General features: G+C 28.9%; 2 protein-coding genes across 3 annotated transcripts; one reads left to right on the top strand and one right to left on the bottom strand.

The window, feature by feature from the left end:
- LOC128954462 (solute carrier family 26 member 6-like) lies at positions 1-7,920 on the top strand. Its single transcript, XM_054300047.1, has 8 exons — positions 1-373; positions 1,068-1,178; positions 3,442-3,666; positions 4,121-4,410; positions 4,479-4,934; positions 5,099-5,194; positions 6,387-6,676; positions 7,044-7,920. The coding sequence occupies exons 1-8, from the start codon at positions 130-132 to the stop codon at positions 7,759-7,761; spliced, it is 2,430 nt and encodes an 809-aa protein (XP_054156022.1). The 5' UTR covers positions 1-129; the 3' UTR covers positions 7,762-7,920.
- Positions 7,921-8,709: 789 nt separating this feature from the next.
- LOC128954444 (dual oxidase 2-like) lies at positions 8,710-16,744 on the bottom strand. 2 transcript variants are annotated; one of them, XM_054300027.1, is made up of 15 exons: positions 16,353-16,744; positions 16,106-16,285; positions 15,409-16,023; positions 14,678-15,295; positions 14,298-14,613; positions 13,744-13,862; positions 12,935-13,677; positions 12,088-12,568; positions 11,585-12,019; positions 10,881-11,111; positions 10,673-10,766; positions 10,049-10,295; positions 9,361-9,990; positions 9,047-9,175; positions 8,710-8,983 (listed from the first exon to the last, which is right to left on the bottom strand). In XM_054300027.1, the coding sequence occupies exons 1-15, from the start codon at positions 16,705-16,707 to the stop codon at positions 8,861-8,863; spliced, it is 5,316 nt and encodes a 1,771-aa protein (XP_054156002.1). In that variant the 5' UTR covers positions 16,708-16,744; the 3' UTR covers positions 8,710-8,860. The 2 variants fall into 2 exon arrangements, with proteins under 2 accessions (XP_054156002.1, XP_054156010.1); XM_054300035.1 differs by lacking the exons at positions 8,710-8,983; positions 9,047-9,175; positions 9,361-9,990 and having other exon boundaries at positions 10,073-10,186; positions 10,246-10,295.
- Between the last annotated feature and the right edge of the window lie 3,681 nt (positions 16,745-20,425).

Genomic DNA, 20,425 nt, shown 5'->3' with positions numbered 1-20,425 from the left:
TCCAACAATAACCCTAATAATAATAATACTAATGATAACAACAATTATCTCAATAATGTTTACGCCGCCAACAATACCGCCGCCGACACCGGGACAGTACCTCCCAGTCCACTGTTACGTATCAACCGTATGGCCTATAGTCTACCAAATTTTAACGCCCGTTTCCGTCGGTCATCGCAAATACCGGGTGCCCGACCAAAAAGTATGACCAGCGAACGGGTACTGGAAAAAGTCAAACCCCAATGCAAATCACCAGTAGATATGCTGAAAGGTTGGTTTCCGGCCATCGGTTGGCTATCGAAATACAATCGCCAGGATCTGGTACCCGATGTTGTGTCCGGTGCTACTATTGCCGTATTTCAAGTGCCCGAAAGTAGGTTTTTATTTTTATTTATTATTTATTTTATTTTTTTAATTAAAAATATAATGTAAATAATTAGTATACTTCAAAAAAAATATTAAATATAATATAACATAGTTTAGATAATATTAGTTATAAAAAATAACTAAATGTAATTTTTTTAGACTGTAAATAAATTTTGTTTAAAAATACCTAGGTTAATTATTTGAGTTATTCAAATTGAGTCTACTATTTAAATATATTTATATATTTTTTTGACTATTATATATTTTTTTGACTATTAAATATTTTTTTTAAAAAATAAATTATAATATCATTTATAGTAACTTAAAGTTTTTGTTTTAACTTTTTTAATATTTATTACAAACTCTAACTGAAATAAATAAATAATTATTGTTTAGTATTAAAGTATATTAAGATTTTTAATTTTTTTTGTTACTTATAGATAGTAATTGAATTGAACCCATAATTGTATTTATTTATCATTTTTTAAATGTATAATAATGTTAATAATAATTAATATTAGATAATTATTTTTTTCTGTTATTAATTATTATATTATTAAATTTATGTGTAAATTATAATTAGACTTTTATTATATATTATTAGTTAGTATTTATTGATTGAATAATTATTGACAATCTATTTTATTAAAAAAAAAATTGTTATTTAATATAAAATAATTTTTTTTTAAATTGTGGGACAGGTATGGGCTATAGTCTACTGGCTCAGGTAAAGCCAGTCTATTGTCTTTATTCATCATTTTTTCCAATACTAATCTACTCATTGATGGGAACTTCCCGACATTGTTCAGTGGGTGAGTTCAATAACAATATATATATATATATATATATATTATCATTAATTTATTTATATATTATTTTGAACACAAAACAAAAATTATTTATATATTTAATTTTATGATATGTCATGTAATTTTTGTTGTTGTTGTTGAAAATTTTTWAAAATATTATTAATATTTTAACATAAATTATTTAAATAAATTTTTTAAATAATCAATGTGTGTGTGTGTTAGGTGTGTTAAATATTTTATGTAATATATATATATTGTATTATATTTTTTTTAATTGAAAATACATATAAAAATACTTTATCTATATAAACTAATTAGCTAAAATTATAAGTTACTTGAAATTGATAATGATAATAAATAAATATATTTTTTTTATCTAAATAATCATTTTAATTGCGAAATAACAAATTCAATAAAAATAATTGTGAAATATATATAAAATACATTAACATGTAATGTACATAAATTTTAATTATATATATAATAGTATATCATTGTTAATATTATAGATAAGTTAGGCTATAATAATAATATCTATTAATTTTATTATTATTATAACAACTCATAAACTATTTTATGATATGATATTGATATTTAATAATGAGTACGTGTTTTAAAATTTTTTTGTTGTAATAGTAATTATAATAAATTATTTTACTAACTTTAGGATTAGGATTTATTGTTTGTATCTATAAATTATCTATAAAATCAAAATTACTATTAAAATTTTTTTCACTTATTTACTAATGTTTTTTTTAAAAAAAGTAATAACTTCTATAAACTTATATTATAATTATTATGAAATTTAATAGTATTTTTTCTTAATTAAAATTATGGGTTTAACTATAATTTTATTTCAATTGTCAATATCAATAATCAATAAAGTATGAGTTAATATATATATATATATAATAAAATTTATAAAAATGATTTACACATTTTGCTATTTTTTTATAATGAAAAATGTCAAAAATACAATTTGTTTTATTTTGATCTTAAATGAGCTCATCATATAAATAAATTTATATATATATTAAATAAGCGAAACATATATAGATATAAATTAATAAAAAATAGTAATATTTTTAAATAATAATTATATAATATTTTTTTAAAGCATCATAAATTTGATGCAAATAATAAATTTTTATTATTATTATTATTATAACTTATGTATTCATATGTAATACAATATATTTCCGGCTGTCTATTGCTTTTTTTATTATTAGTAAAAAATTTTTTTAAAAAAATTAAAAAATAAATAGTAATAAATGCAACAAATAATAATAAATCACATGATTTTAAATTACCTTGAATTTTGAATTTACTACTAAATGATCTAATATAACAACAAATTAAAAATAAATAATAATAATAATAATAATAATAATAATAATAATAATAATAATAATAATAATAATAATAATAATAATAATAATAATAATAATAATAATAATAGATAGTTAACTAGTGCTCATTTATGTTGTTATTTATGGAAAAAAATTTTTAATAAAAAATAAAAATAATTAAACATTATAAATAAACATAAATCTTTATAAATTTTTTTTATTTATGTAGAAAATAATTTTTTTATAAACATTTATTTAGAAAATTAAACTATAAATCATTTATTATAAGTTACTTGTTATAATTTACTAGTAAATTAATTTTTAAATTTAGTAATAATTAATTTTCAACACAATTTGTTAATTAGTTGGTTAGTAATTTTAGGTTTTTTTAAATTTATAAATTATCAATTAAATTGTTATTATGAAAAATACTGTATATTTTTTTAAATATTAAAACTACAATAGTATCTGATAATAGATATTTTTTTATATATACAAATTATAAGATATTAAAATTAATTTGAATTAATTTTTAGACAACAAATTGTTTCCTAATAATGTTATATACATTTATTATTTATAAAATGCAATTATTATTATTTTTTAATTATTATAAACTAAATATTTAAATCATATAAATAAATAATAGATAGATTATAAATAAATAGATAGATTATAAATAAATAGATAGATTATAAATAAATAGATAGATTATAAATAAATAGATAGATTATAAATAAATAATACATTATAAAAAATAATAGATTATAAATAAATAATAGATTATAAATAAAAAAATAGATTTTAAATTTAAAAAATACATATAAATATAAATTGTTTAATTAACCAATAATTTTACATAAAAATATATAATAATATTATTATTATTAATTGTTTTTGAAAAAATTGTCCATTAGGCACATTTGCGGCACTGGCCATAATGACCGGTGCCATTATCAATCAGGTCAGGGAGGGCTACGATGAACACAATGTTATGTTGTCCTCACATACAATGGCATTCATACGCAATGCCAGTGAGATATCATCATCGGCTACCGGTGCTCCCGAACAGTACCGATACACCAAAGAGGAGATTGCCATTGTTTGCTCGTTTATCATTGGATGCTATCAATTGATATTTGGTTAGTATGTATAATATAAGTAATAATTTGGATTTAATTATTATTATTATTATATTTTAACAATAACTAGTACCTGTATTAATAACAATAATAATAATAATAATTATTATTATTATTGTATTTTTCTAATAACTATTACCAGTATTAATAATAATAATAATAATAATTATTATTATTATTATTATTATTGTATTTTTCTAATAACTATTACCAGTATTAATAATAATAATAATAATTATTATTATTTTATTTTACCAATAACTAAAATATTAAATTAGTATTACTAAAACTAAATAAGTAAATTATTATATACTAAAACAGTATTAATACTATATATAATATAATATAAAATACTATATACTGTATATTAAGTTATATATAATATTATATAATAAATTAAATATTTATATATATATATATATATAAATAATATTTATTTCTAAAAAAATAATAGGATTTTTAAGGCTCGGCTTTGTCTCTGTCTATATGTCTGAACAGTTTTTGAACGGCTTTACCTGTGCGGTAGCTTTTCATGTAGTTGGCTCCCAATTTCAGCATATGTTTGGCCTGGAAACCAAACCGGTTAACGGTGTGTTTACATTGGCCAAAGAGATTGCGGCCGTAGTGGCCAACATCGCCGATACAAACCTGGCATCGCTTATCCTATCGATTATCTGTACAGTGATATTGTTAGCATTCAAACTGTATGTTAACAAATTGATTGCAAAAAAGTTCAATATTAAAGTTAGTATCAGTTAATAAACTATTTTGTTTGGCCTAATAATAACTAACTGTCCCTTAAACTGATCCAGGTGCCATTTCCCATCGAAATATTCATAGTAATCGGTTCGGTAATAGTATCAAATCTGATGCAACTGGAGTCCAACTACGGTGTCAAAGTGGTCGGCCATATCGATCGTGGATTACCGACACCGGCCGCACCCTGGAATTATTGGCCACTATTTAGGCGGGTATGGTTGCCGTGTATACCCCTGTCGGTAGTGTCCTATGCTATCACCTATTCAGTGGGCAAATCGTTTGCCATTAAACACGACTACGAAATCGATAGTTCCCAGGAGTTGATAGCACTGGGCGGTAGTAATTTGTTTTCATCGTTTTTCCGATGTATACCAGTGGGCGCCTCCCTGTCCCGTAGTGCCGTCCAGGAGGGTAGCGGTGGCCGCACACAGTTGGTCTCACTGATCAATTGTGTGGGTATTTGTGCCGTTTTGCTATATTTCGGTTCATTTCTTGAACAACTACCCGATGTATGTATACATAAAAAATTAAATTTTGATTTATTTTATGAAATATATATATATTTATATATAATTTTTTTTTGTTATTGTCGATACTATATAACATATGATGTTAATGATAATTATTTTATTATTTAATTAATTAATTAATTGATTGATTGTTTTTTTAACAGTCAGTGTTGGCCACAATAATATCGGTTGCATTGAGAGCCATGTTATTAGAGATACGGTTATTCAAAAATTATTGGGATGTCAGCAAAATTGATGGGGTAATAATTATTATTATTATTTTAGTAAACTACTTATACATTGTAATAATAATAATTAATTTATAATTATGCAAAAATTATTTATTTAGTGTACTAATATTTTTTTAATTTTTGTTAATTAATTTAATTAATTGCTATTATTTTAATTGTAAAAAATGTTTGCAATAGTATTTACATTATTATTATTATTATCAAATGGTACTAAATATCAATTTAATAATTATTTTTAACTAATTATATATATTATTATTTAAACTAAACTGTATAAACACTGTTTAGTAAAATAAAAAATAGTATAATAATTAAATTTTTATATATTAATAGTTATTTATTACAATTATTTTWTATATATATATATATATATAATTTTGTTTCACTATTATTAGATTTAAATAGCAATTAATTACTAAAATAAGCAATTAAAAAACAAATCAATTGATATGTTTTATATCAAATTAAATATCATAATATATATAAAAAATAACAAAATAAGCAATTTATTGGATTTTAATTTTCTAAACATAATTTTAAAAATAAAATGTGTTATAGTATAGTAAACAGTTTTGTGTGTTTTATTTTTTAAATGCCCTTGATACAATTTGAATATAATTAAAAGTCTAATATACTGTAAATACTATATATGACATAAATATTTATTTAATATATAAAGTATATAATTTATGTCAATATTTTTTGTTTTAACAATTTAACTAAATAAAGATTTTATTATTTTTGTATAAAAATATGATAGAAATCACAACAACAACAAAAAATTATATATGATTTTTTTTTTGACTGTGATTTAGACACTAATAATAATAATAATTAAATACTCAATTATTAAAGGATAATAATAACAACAACAAAATTATATGCAAACAGTATAGAAATAAACATATAATTTATTAATCATTTAATTTTAGATCAATAGAAAAAAATATGTAATTTAATTATAAAAAAAAATTAAAAATATATATTAATAGCTACAATGTTATTATAATTATAATAACAATATTTTAAGAAAATAATATATTAAAAAATTATAAATTAATAATAATAATAATATTTAAATAATTAAATACTAAAATATATTAAATTAAAAATATTTAATATAATAATATATTTAAAAAAATATATAAATTAATAATAATTTCATCCATGTCCTTATGGTTTATTTTATTTTTTTTAATAGTCTATATGGTTGGTAACGTTTCTATCGGTAATCATATTGGACATCGACTACGGCCTATACATTGGACTAATTTGGTCGCTGATTACGTTGATCTACAAGAGTCAACGTCCCCGTAACTATCTATTGGGAACGGTAGGCGACCAGATGGACGTGTTTGTACCGTTGGGTAAATATGTTAACGCACGTGAGGTGCCTGGGATCAAGATATACCAGTTTTGCGGACCCCTACACTTTGCTAATGTCGACTACTTTACCGAAGGACTTGTCCAGAAAATTGGATTTTCGCCAAAGTATTCAACAATTTTTTTTTTGACTAAAATTAATTATTAATTAATTAATTAAAATATTATTATTATTATTATTATTATTATTATTACATACAGTATTATTAGTTACTTATTATTATTAATACATATTATTAGTTAATTATTATTATTACATATTATTAGTTAATTATTATTATTATTACATATTATTAGTTAATTAATTGATTGATTTGACTAAATAAGCTTAAAATTTTTTTGGATTTATATTTTTTTAATTTATATTTTTTATTATTTATTAATTATATAATTACAATTAGTATATTTATAAATTACATAATTAAAATACTAGTTAAATATAATAATAATAATTTTTTTATTTTTTTTTAAACAGAGAAATCAAAGAAAAAATGGCAAAACTAGAGAAATCGCACAAACGATTGTCGGATATAAATACCATCGGAAAGCCTACTACTACTACTACCGGTGCCGACACCACTACAGATACAATAACTTTACGCCATATGAAAACACGTCACTCGTATAACATGAATACCGCTGATACCCATCATCATCATCATCATCATCATCATAGCTATGAGCTCCCGGAGCTGCCCACCCACATGATCATTGACTGTTCAATGTTTTCCTATATCGATACCGACGGTATCAAAACCTTGAAACGGACAATAGCCGACTTCGGCTATATCGGACTGAAAACATTGTTGGGCGGTTGTCCGTCGCATGTGACCAAACAGTTGGAAAGGGATCACTTTTACGCTGCCGTACCCGCTCATCATATCTACATAAGCATCTACGACGCCCTACAGTACGCTCTGCAACAACGCGAACAACAACCGCCTCAGCACGTGGTGTTGGCAACGTTACATGAGGTCGAATCGGATGGCGAACCGGTAGCTGACTCAGTCGTCAAGACTAATCAGGGAACGGTAGCCAATGGTGTCCAAAATAGAGGATATATTGGCGGCGGCGGCGGCGGCGGCGGCGGCGGTGGAGTCGGCGGCCGATCGTACGATAGTTTCGATGAGATTCGCATCGATTTTGAACCGCAATTTGATAAGAAAATTAGTTTTCAAAGTAATGGTTTATGAGAGTGAGTGAGTGAGTGGGTGAGTGAGTGAGAGAGAGAGAGAGAGCTACAGGTGCTAACCTGAACTAACTAAATTGAGATACTTGTGCTCATATATATGTTTTTTTTAATGTGTTTATAATGTTGTAATGATATTTGTTATATAAGAATATTATTATTATTATTTTTGGTGTGAATTTATTTTTAATTATTTTTTTGTGGACATCTAATTAAATTATGATTAATTTTTATCATCAATACACCCATAAAACTAAAAATAGATAAATAAATTATTTAATTATATTATATTATTTTTTTTTGATACATTATTTAGGAAAATAATAATAATAATAATAATACATTAATTATGTGTGTGTGTGTGTGTGTGTGTGTGATTTGTATTTTTTAATTAATTTAATCATTTAATATGATAAATATTTGTTTGTTTATCTATTAATTTTTWWAAAAAAAATATTTTTATTATTATCATATGTTAGTTAAACAAGTTTTTTTCGGATATTGTGATTATTTTATTTATATGATATATATATATTATATTATATTATAATATTATATACATTTAAACATGACATGTATCTTATTAAATGAAATTATATRATTATATAATATAATATTTCAAATAAACTTTTATATTGTGATATCTTTATATATTAAGTTTTTWWAAAAAAGTTATTTATAAATTATTAGACTAGATTTTTATTTAAATTTTTATTTTAACAATATTATAAATAATAACATTAATAATAACTTTATTTATTAATTTATTAATTTATTATTAGTTTATATTAAGATAATTGCGAGTATATTGCAGGCCTACGGGGGTTTCAGTATATATTATATATATAAATAAAATCAATTTTTTTTAAATTAAAAATTATTTTTAAAAATTATGTTTAATTATGTAAATTGTTTTGCATTATCTCTCTGAATGATAATAATAATAAAAATTTATTTTTTTAATAATCAATAAATTTCAATAACATTTAGTATTTAAATTATATAATTTTTTTTATGTGTGTGTGTGTGTGTGGGTGGGTGTGTATTATACTAACTTATACAACTAATAATTAGTCTCATTATTATTAATTAATTAATTATAATCAAAAATTTTCAAAATGATGGCAAAATATAGCCCCTTCCCGCCGGTTCAACGTTTCGCACGCCTCCTGGACACTGCTGGTCATCGGTCCGGGACCGCAGCTGAACACACCGACACGGTTTACCTATTTTAAAATAATAATAATTATTATTAATAACTACTGTATTAAGTTAGTGTCTACCCATACCATAGGGTGTTCCTGTTGTAATGAGTCTAGAAATACCGTAAAATTAGGTCTACCGAAATGGGTTTTGGCTTTCAAACCGGTAAACAGGCTTTTATTGGAAATACGTTGAAAATGTCGTTCACAAATGTACTACAAATTGTTTGGGTGGGTGTGTGTGTGTGTGTGTGTATGGATGAGTGGGTGTCATCATTAAAATTACAATATTTAATAAAACAAAAAAAATAAAATTAAAAAAAAATATTATGTATTGATATGTATTGATATGTATTGATATGTATTATCATAGTATAGTACAGGTATTAACCACTACTAACCAACATTGTTGTCCGCAAATCAAACTTCTCGTAAAACTGTGTAATAAATATATGTGTTGTCAACAGATTTGACTGATCCCTGTCCTCAGTATCTCTGATAACATCGGATAGCCATTCAAAATGTTTCTGAGTTCGGGTAACCCATAGAAAGTAGACTTTCTTACATTGAATCTGACGATTCAGACCCGAATTGAAGGCAATATCTTTCAGTATGGATGCAAACGGTGTTACACCGATACCGCCGCCGACCAATACGGCCACATCAAACTTCAACCAATCCTGATGACCTTCGCCGTACGGTCCGTCCAGATATAGTTTCGGATACGGTCGCGATCCGAGATTATTCGGGTCGTATGTTTGGCGTAAATTTTTCGTAAACGGCCCGACGGCCCGTATATATAAGGACAGGTTGTCCTCGTGAGGTGCCGATGCCAGTGTAAACGGATGATATTCGCTGGAACTCAAGGCCAGACAGGCTATCCGTACCCATTGGCCGCTCTTGTATTCAAAACCGACCGGTTTTTTGAACTCCAGGTGCGTAACATCGGACGGATGAAGGACTGCCCGCTTCACCGATATCTCCACTTTCTTGCGGCTGACACTAATCAGCCGATCGATTGTGAATAATATCTATTTAAAAAAAATCCATTTTTTTAATAATTGTTTTCAAATCTACCGGTGCTCTTACAATAGGTATAGTAAAATACTGGTAGAATATCGGCGCCTGTACTATACGTCCCAAACCRTGCAATACCATCAGTATGTARAGTAGGGGATACAGGTTATGGGTGGCCCAGAAAGCGTTGAATATGTTGCGCCGGGAGTACTGTATGGCAAATACGTACATCAATAGGACCAGACATAGGAGTAGTACACCGGTTATACCAGTTATGGTACACCAGCACCAGTAGACAAAATCTGGCAACACATGGGATCTTTCATAGATATCAACAACAAAAAATAGATATATAAATAAAAATAGATATATATATATAAAAATAGATATATATATATAAAAATAGATATATATATATATATTATATATAAATAGATATATAAATAAAAATAGATATATATATATAAATAGATATATATATATAAATAGATATATAAATAAAAATAGATATATATATATAAATAGATATATAAATAAAAATAGATATATATACTGTATATATATATATATATATAAATAGATATATATATAAATAGATATACGATATATATATATATATATATATATTTAAAATAACTGTTTGTAGGATTGCCAGATTATGGGGGACAACAACCGCAAAAAAAAAATTATACTCACGAATGATAAAACTCCCGAAACAGACAACTAGTGTCGTCCGGATTTTGGGTGGAAATGTGGTAAAAGTTGACGGCGTGTCCTATTGAATGGATAACTATAGTAGTAGTGGTGGTGGAGGAGGAGGAAAACCAACCAACCAAACAAACAAACAAACAAACAAAAAATTAATAAAAAAAATTTTTAACGACTAATCAATCAAATTAATTACTTGACATAACCAGTGCCCAGAAAGCTATATATTTATGTAGACTGACTGCACCGTCAAACGGTACAAATCGATGGACAAACGTTTCCCGAAGAAATGTCAAAATATTTCGACACATTGTCAACAGTATTGTTGAATAGCAAAACATTTGGACACTGGCCGCACCTCTGGTCAATGTTACGCCCAGTCCGGCTATTTGCCGTAGACCTCCATGTTCTCGGAGATAGGTATAAGCTATATATATATATAGGTATGTATGTATAAGAGAGAAATATATATATAAAAAATATAATAAACAATTTTTTTTAGCAAAAATTTAGTGAACAAACAAAAAAAAATATATCAATAAATAGTTAGTATATATATATTTAGTGGGAATTTAGTGGGAATTTAGTGGGAATTTAGTGGGAATTTAGTGGGAATTTAGTTGGAATTTAATGGGAATTTAATGGGAATTTAATGGGAATTTAGTGGAAATTTAGTGGGAATTTAGTGGGAATTTAGTGGGAATTCACTGAAATTTGGCAAAAATTGTCGTTTAAAAATGCAATACAAAATGTTCATCCCCCCCCCTCTATACCCCACCTAGCTTTTTCGAGATTTTTGCCATTTTACCATACCCTTAATCCCACCCCCGCTTGAAATCGAAAACCTTTAGCAACCCTGATATATATATATATACAGTATATAAAAAATATATACTAAACTGTAGGACTTATCGATGAATATATAGACAATAATTGCCGTATAGATTGTAATCCAGAATATTTCCAATTTGTATTCATCGATACAACGCTTCCAAACGGTTAGCCATTCGGGTCCCGATCGACGTGACTCTTGTGTCTCGACTCTAAGCAATGATATCGGCATTTGTTGTCTATGTTGTTGTTGTTGTTGTTGAGGTAATTGTTTTTTCTGATCAGTTGTTCCCGTTGTTGTCGACGTTGTTGTTATTGTCGGTAAAGTTTGTTTTTTCTGTCTGTCGGTGACATCACCGAAATAACTATAGGCTCTGATCAGTGTATCGTTGGCCCGAAGTAATGCACTTTGTCGTTGTCGGCCACCACCGCCACCGCCACCACCAGTGGCTGCTGTTGTTGTTTGGCCACCACTTTTGGCCGCCACTTCCTGAATGCCGCCAACTGTTTAATTGAATGAATATTTAATTTAAAAAACAAAAATCTTTTATCAGATCCACACACGAAGTTACCATCGAAGTTGAGCTCTGCGTAACCCAATTCGTCTTTGTATTCGCCCAACAATTTCTGAAAATCTTGGAAAGTCAACTCCTGTCTACTCCGGAGTCCCGCACTTCGGAACATCGATCCGATTACTTCGTCCATCTGCTGACCCGATATCGACTGGTTGGCCAACTCGAGCATCGATCGGATCATTGTCTTGAATTCATCGACAGTCAACTTACCCGTACGGGACATGTCGTACATGTCGAACATTAGTTTTGCTTTCTGGTCGGCCGATCCCTTAGCAAAAATGATGATCATATCGAGGAACTCCCTGAACGATATGTAACCGTTGTTATCCTTGTCGACCAATGCAAACATTTGTTGGACAAATGTGGAATCGGGTCGCATGGACAGGGCGTCGGCAAATTCGTATTGAGTCAGTTCCGTACGTATGACTTGTTGGGCAGTTTTGACATTAAGTCGTTCACGATTTTTGCCACCAAATGCCTAAAAAARTAGCACAGAAAAGTAGAGGAAGAAAACAGTTTAGGTCTCAGAAATTTAGTCATCAATTTTTTTTCAGTCAAAATATAGAGAATCTTAAACAGCGGCGGCGGCGCCGGCGGTCATATCATCGCCGCTATCATCGCCCGCTATCATCCCCGCTATTATCCCCGCTATCATCGCCGCCGCTATCATCGCCCGCTATCATCCCCGCTATCATCCCCGATCATCGCCCGCTATCATCCCCGCTATTATCCCCGCTATCATCCCCGCTATCATCCCCGCTATCATCCCCGCTATCATCACCGCTATCATCGCCACCGCCGCCACTGTTTGCAGACTCAAATCAGATCAAAAACAGATACAGACGTGCGAAAAGACAACTCTGAAGAACTGTTCCAAATGTTTCTGTCGATTCTCCTTAGTATAGGCCGTCCTCATCATTGTTTTCAAATCAATTTCCTGTCTCTCCCGGCCGACACCAATCTCTTCCAAAAACAGTTCAACTTTCGACCCAAACCTTTCCCTATCGTAATACGAATCAAATTTCAACATCAAATCATATTCGTTGGTCACTTTCAGCAGCAGATAGTCCTGCCGGCGATTGGTCGACGCCTGTATATCAATGGCCCGAATCTCCCGTAGGTCAATACACCGCACGGGTTTCTGGCCATTTTCCAGTTTGACAACAATCGATTTTCTGGATGACTTGCAATTAATTTGAACGGGTCGTAGGCCTTCCCGTTTGCCAACCCATTCCTGAGCCAGAGTAATGTCATCCGATAGGGACATACGTTTCATTCGGGAATTACTTTTGCGTAACCGCTCGTTGACGGCCGTACGTCGGGCGGTCATACATTTGAGTGCCAGTAGACAACCCAAGCCAAACACACCGACACCGAAAAACGTTAGGGCGTAACTCCATTCGCTGCCCAACATGTAGTCGTAGGTATGGGCAGCGGTACAGCCGTCGTTCACGACCCGCTGACGGCTAACCGAACCCAACGATAGACAGCGTTCGGTAGTATTGAGGACTGGATCGGTTAGACAGTCATAGGCATGCAATCGGGACATTGCTTCTGTACATTCAGGGGAGATAGGATTTGATGACTCTATGGATGGATGGATAGGATGAGATCAATATTTTTTTTTTTGATGGACAGTCATATATGTCATACCTGTTGGCAATTGAAACAGTTTTGGCTGTATTTCACCAAATTTTATATCAGTAATACTGCGGATAATGTCGTAAATGGTTAACGATTGCAATCGTTTAATCTCATCGTTAGTAAACAGTCTATAGATTTATATATAATAAAAAAAATATTTAATACAGAAATTAATTAATTAATTAATCAAAAAAAAACAAAATCAAATAAATATATAGCAATACTCTAATAATAACTTTAAATAATTATCCAAAAAAATAAAAATAAATATATATTTTTTATAGATATTTAAATTATATATAATTAATTAATTAATTAAAAAAATATATCAATAAATATATAGCAAATAATAGACTCTAAAAACTTAAATAATTATACAAAAAAAAAATAAAAATAAATATATATATTTTTTATAGATATTTAAATTATATATAATTAATTAATAAAATAAAAAATCAAATAAATATATATCAAATAATACTCTAATAATAACTATAAAATAATTATCCAAAAAATAAATATATTTTTTATATCTAAATATTAGACGTGAAGTACTACTATACCTGCTATTGTTGTTTTCAAACCAAAACCGGTCACCATCGCGTATACGTCTAAACTGGTCCCGAATTACATACGTAAACAGTTCGCCCGGTCCCGTACGGGTAGTTTCCAGTAGACCGCCCACCCATATATCAATTTTATCGGTACGGTTTCGGTAAATTTTCACCAACTTATCCGCCAATACGGGACTCAATTCAATATTATATTTCCATAGTCTGTTGGCAATCGTTTCGATCGGTTGTCCGCTAAGATCTTCGCCGCCATCCAAACCTAACTCATGTCTGGCAGTCAGATAGTCGGGTAAACCGTGATCTCTGCCTTTAATATATAGATTTTAATTTATTTTATTTTGTAAAAAACAAACAAACAAACAAACAAATACCTCGCTGTATATTAATGGCCATCAAATCCCGTCGGGTAAACTCTAGCGAACCGAAAACACTTCCGCGTAGATCTTCGACAACAACATTGTCCTCGCGTTCGGCCGGCTGTCCCGTTAGACCCATAATTAGCTCTTCGAAGCCGCCGTTATCGACCAGATGGTCGACTGGTTTCCAATAGCTATTACAGGTTCGTACGATTCGGTCGTTGAACTGACCGGAATCGCCACCACCACTACCACCACCACCACCGCCACTGATGTCCAATCTGTCCACCGATGAACAGTCTCGGTTGCGTTTAATACCGCCAGCTGTGACAAGTGTATGACCGAAACGGAAAGCGGCCGACTGAAACATTATCGATATCTGCGGATCGACACTATGATCGTAGCCACGATAGGCGGGCAACGGTTGGCCAAACAGTATCGGTAGCCATTCGTTGTGTACGATCTGCTGGTAGGATGCGATCACCCATTTGCGGGCCTCGTTGTACACCTTTTCATCCGACCAATAGGGATGAGCGGCGGTCAGCTGTTCGGCCAATTGGTTGTGCCATCGAAACCATATGACACCCATTGTCAGCAAAAACGGATTTTCGTGTCCGCGAGGATTACCCAATCCTTACGGGAAAAAAATAAATAATCAATTAATAATATAATTAATAATATAATTATCTTTTATATTATTTAATGTATTTTAGAAATAATAATAATAATAATAATATATAACTTACTAAACAAACGCTTAACCGGTAACAGCCGTGGCCTCTGCTCCGGCTGTTTACTGTTCGTCCATTTGTGTGGACCCGACGGCGGCGGCGGATTGGCCATCGGTAGATTAATGTCGTTATAAACGGGAAACTCACGGCGATCCATGTGCGACGCCAGCTGACCATCGCGAAACGACCGCAACGTATCCGACCAGCCTTTGGCCGTACCGTACATAAGGCCGCCGTCCAGCCACGGCGTCACTTCGTTCAGCTGCTGACGGGGACTGTTGGGCGACAGTCCCGTATGCAACGCGTATCGCGACCTACGCAACGGCATCCACGTATGGCCAGTACTGTGCCGGTAGGGTACTAGCGAGCCGTTTGCGGCCAACACCGATCGGGGAAACTGTATCGGTATGAATTCGGGCGGACAACCGGGATTCTGGGCGTCCAATATTTCTTCGACAATTTGTTGGCCAAAAAATACAAAGAAAGCCGTTTTTCCAGTATTGGATGTCTGGCCAATTTCGCCGTTCATAAACGCCTCAGATAATAGTATAGGATTCGGTCGGTCGACGCCCGACGGCTGATAGACTCCATCCGAATATTTTGGTCCAACCAATCGCATCATCGGCTGGTCTGTCGACCGCAAAATTAATCGGTAATTCGGTGTTTCCAATATAAAATTTTGTATAATATATATATATATATATAAACTAACCGACGGCTCCTAAATCTGGTCGTCCCAAATTATTATACCAGCCATCGTAGCCCTCGTACTCGACATTGTCGTCGCCATCGACTTTTCGCAGATCAGATCCACCGCCAAAAAGCAGCCATTTTGGTATGTCTTGTCTTGAAGTTACCGACTCTGGCCGTGGCTTATCTCTGACTGTATTGACTATAATATAAATAAATAGCAATTAATTTTTACTGATATTATCAATAATATGAAGAAAATAGTCAACCATTTGTTGGACGGTTTGACGACTGTTGTCGTTGTAGTCGTTGTCGTTGTCGTCTATGATTTTGTCGGATATATCTTAGTTGAGACTGATTTGGTGTCAATGGAGTAGTAGTAGTAGTGGTTGTTAAGCGGTGGCGACGACGACTTTTTTGGCGGTCAACTACCGACGATATCATCGATTCAAACGCTGGTAACTCATTGACTAACCGATTGTCATATCTGTCGGCATCGGCGTCGGTGAGGACGCCATCGATGTTGTCGTCACCTCGTCTGGAGTCGACAGCAGTGGTGATAGTGATTGACATACAATATAGCCATAAATAGCATACAATTAGTGATGATATTATTTGCAACATATTTTTTTAAAAGGCATTGATTGATGATAATAATTATTATACTAAAAATCATACCATATTTTGTCAGTATATGCCACACACATACCGACCCACACATAGTATGTATGTCTTTATGAAGCTCCGGTATTAAAGGAAATACTATATCCTCAGAAGTAGCTATACATTTCAGGATAGACTAAAGTTTCTCATATATATATTGATTTAATATACAGTATATCATATATATATTGATTTAATATACAGTATATACTGTATATTATATAAATATATACATAAATAATTACTTTTAAATACATTATTTCCTATTTTTTTAAAAAAATACTTATTAATAAAAATTTTATTATTGAATAGAAATATTGAGTATAAATAGTTTTATTTTATTTTTTTTGTTAATTATTATTTATTTACATTAAAATTATAATATTTTTTGATAAACAAACTTATTATTATTATTTATTTATTTTTTGTATATTGATTAATAATTTCAGTATTTATAATATATATATTTTTAATAATTATTCATTTTTTAGTAGTAATGATTATAAATATATTATATTTAATATTAAATCATATAATTTTAATACTAAGAAACAGTGAGATTTTTTTCAAATATTAATATTTATTAGTTTTAATGATTGATTAATCGAAAACTTATTAATTTTGAATATATATTATAATATATATAATATATATATATATATATATATATATATATATATATATATATATATATATATATGAAAATATTAAACATAAAAAGTATTATAATTTTATTCATTAAAAAATATGCAAATATTTTATGGAAAATAATAATAATTTATATAAAATTATTTATAGAATATAATTTATATTATAGTTTTCAAATTAAAATTTCTGAATAATTGATTTTAAAAATTATCAATAGATCTATTGATATGTAAAATATTGATATATATATAATAGTAATAATAATAGTAATGATAATAATAAAGTAATTATCATATTTTTTCATTTATTTGAAGACATATTAATATATATTACTAATGTATCATAATATTATAATAATAATAACTACAAACTATTATATTTCGCAAATTACAGTTAATATGTATATAATTTTGTCAATTTCTGTCACCTTATAAAACATAATTTTGAATAAATATTATGAATGATCTAAATATACATTATATACAGTATATATATATATATATATATATATATATATATATATATATATATATATATTGTATATCCAAAACACATAAAGCAATTATTATTAGCTATTATTATATTTGAGAAAGAAAAAAGTGATTGCATACTAATAATAATTTAAATAAAAAAAATTTGTTTATAATTTATATACACATAATAACAATAACTGCTATTAAATTTATATATTTAATATGAGTATTATTATTATTATTATAACTCGACGTTGACTGCATTTTAATAGTCAAATTTGGCTAATTATAAATATATCATATTTATGTAATACATATACAGGTAGTTAACTGTTATTATAGTAGTATTATTAAGGTATAGTTGACTACAGTTTTGCTGTAGGCATCGGGTGATCTATCTATGCCGGTGTGTGTGTGTATGTGTGTGTATGTATGTATGTGTGTGTGTGTGTATGTATGTATGTCTGTGTATGTGTATGTATGTATGTGTGTGTGTGTATGTATGTGTGTATGTGTATGTATGTATGTATGTGTGTGTGTGTGTGTGTGTGCCCACAATGGCCAGCCATGCGTTTAAATAGCAACTGATTTTATTTTAAATGTTTGTTTTGAGTGTAAGAAATATGCGCTAATATACCGCTACAGTCTAATTATATTTAGATTTTAAATAATATTTTTTTGTTAAACATGTAAATTATGACTATATTTTATAATATATATTCATTATATTTCTATCAATATATATATACACTAATTTTTTTAACAAAAAAGGATTTGATTGTATTACTACTAAATATGTATCTAAAAAAAAAGATTTCATCTCTAAAATGATAATTAATGCATCACTTCATATTGTTTTTGACCTAAAAAAATAAGTTTTTACTGTATATATAATTTTTAATAATATTTTCAACTAATTTTACCCCAATATATATATAAATATATATATATATATATATTATATAATAATTATTTATTATATAGTATTAGAAAAACAATACATCAACAAAATTGTTTTTATTTTGATGTGTGTATGTGTATGTATGTATATGTATGTATGTGTGTATATGTATTTATGTATGTATGTATGCATGTGTGTATCTATGTGTGTGTATGTGTGTGTATGTATGTGTGTTTGTGTGTCTATCTATCTGTGACATAAAATTTATAAAATAATTGTTTTTTAGTTTTTTTTCATTAACATATCAAACATAAACTTAAATAGAAAACTCATTAAAAAAAAACTTTATGATTATTATATGATTTTTGTTGTTGTAAGGGAAAGAAAATTAGTTTTTATTTTCTATGTTGTCTTAAAAATAACAATTTTTTTTAATTTTCAACAAAACAATACTATTTTTTTTTGTTATATTTGTTTTCTCCAGACAACACTTTTTATTTTTTTTATTAATTTTTCCTATTTTTAGTTACAAATATTTGATACATATTTTTGGTTTACCAATTGATTTGTTATTATAGTAATATTTGGTGTGTATTGTGATTGTTATCTCTCTCTCAACAAAAATTGTCTGATTTTAGTTATAAATCAAATATGTTTTGGTTAACAATGTTTTGCAAAATAAGTTATATATTTTAAGTAAAACATTATTATTTTATTAATCAAAAAAAAAGTGAAACAATAAGTTATATTTATTAATCAAAAAAAAGTGAAACAATATTATATATTAAGTTTTTAAAACTATATCAACTAAAATGTATCAATAAATTTAATCAAACATTGATTGTAACTTAAAAACTATTAATTATTTATATATAAAACTAAATAAACTAAAATTATCTAGTTAATAAATAAATTTCAATATAAAAAAAAATCAAAAAATGCGTTATAATTTGACCATGATGATGCTAATTGTTTACCTGGGACTGGTATTGAGCACCTGGATATCTGGTGCCTACCATCAGCTGCCACTGTATCAGACGGCCAATCAGGATATGCTCAAGGGTTTCATATTGGGCGCACTGTTATCCAGCCAAAAGCATCCACCTCATCTGCTCAATGTACTACCGATGCCCTTCTATAAGTAAGCATACTAAAAAAAAATCTAACTGAGCGCTTAAAAACACAATGTTATCCCATCAATTAGCTCAATGGGCTCCTATGTCGGACCCCAACCACCTCCCTATTCAACGCAAATTGCATCGACAGATGATAATAGCAATGATGACCAGCCATTTGATGAGTCGTCGTCATCGTCAGCCCAACAAAAACAACAACAGTCAACTGAGCACCAGTACCAGGACGGTAGTCAACAATCACCACCGGAGCCAACAAGTATGCCGCAGACCATGAGTACCACTACAGCCACAAAATCGGTAGCTTCGCGACCACTGCACCAGCAATCAATGGACTCGTACTATACTAGTGGTGATAATAATAATAATAATCGTCATCAGCAGGTGCTGATCACTGCCGCCGCCGGTACCGATACCGTTCAGCCCCATAGCTCTACCAACAGTGTATCGTTGGCCGACCAGCCAATCATGTCTACTATGGATACGATTAACAAAAATCTAGGACTACCGCCGAGTCACGCCAT

This window comes from Oppia nitens, unplaced genomic scaffold (assembly GCF_028296485.1).
Source record: "Oppia nitens isolate AA-2021 unplaced genomic scaffold, nextdenovo-longstitch-racon4-pilon3 scaffold12_pilon_pilon_pilon, whole genome shotgun sequence".
Lineage (NCBI taxonomy): Eukaryota > Metazoa > Arthropoda > Arachnida > Sarcoptiformes > Oppiidae > Oppia > Oppia nitens.
This window is presented reverse-complemented; position numbering and strand designations above follow the sequence as displayed.

Coding starts and splice junctions, on each gene's coding strand:
- LOC128954462 (XM_054300047.1), top strand. CDS start 130: ATGGCCTATAGTCTACCAAATTTTAACGCCCGTTTCCGTCGGTCATCG. Junction 4,411..4,478: donor CAAAAAAGTTCAATATTAAA/GTTAGTATCAGT, acceptor AAACTGATCCAG/GTGCCATTTCCCATCGAAAT. Junction 4,935..5,098: donor TTCTTGAACAACTACCCGAT/GTATGTATACAT, acceptor TTTTTTTAACAG/TCAGTGTTGGCCACAATAAT.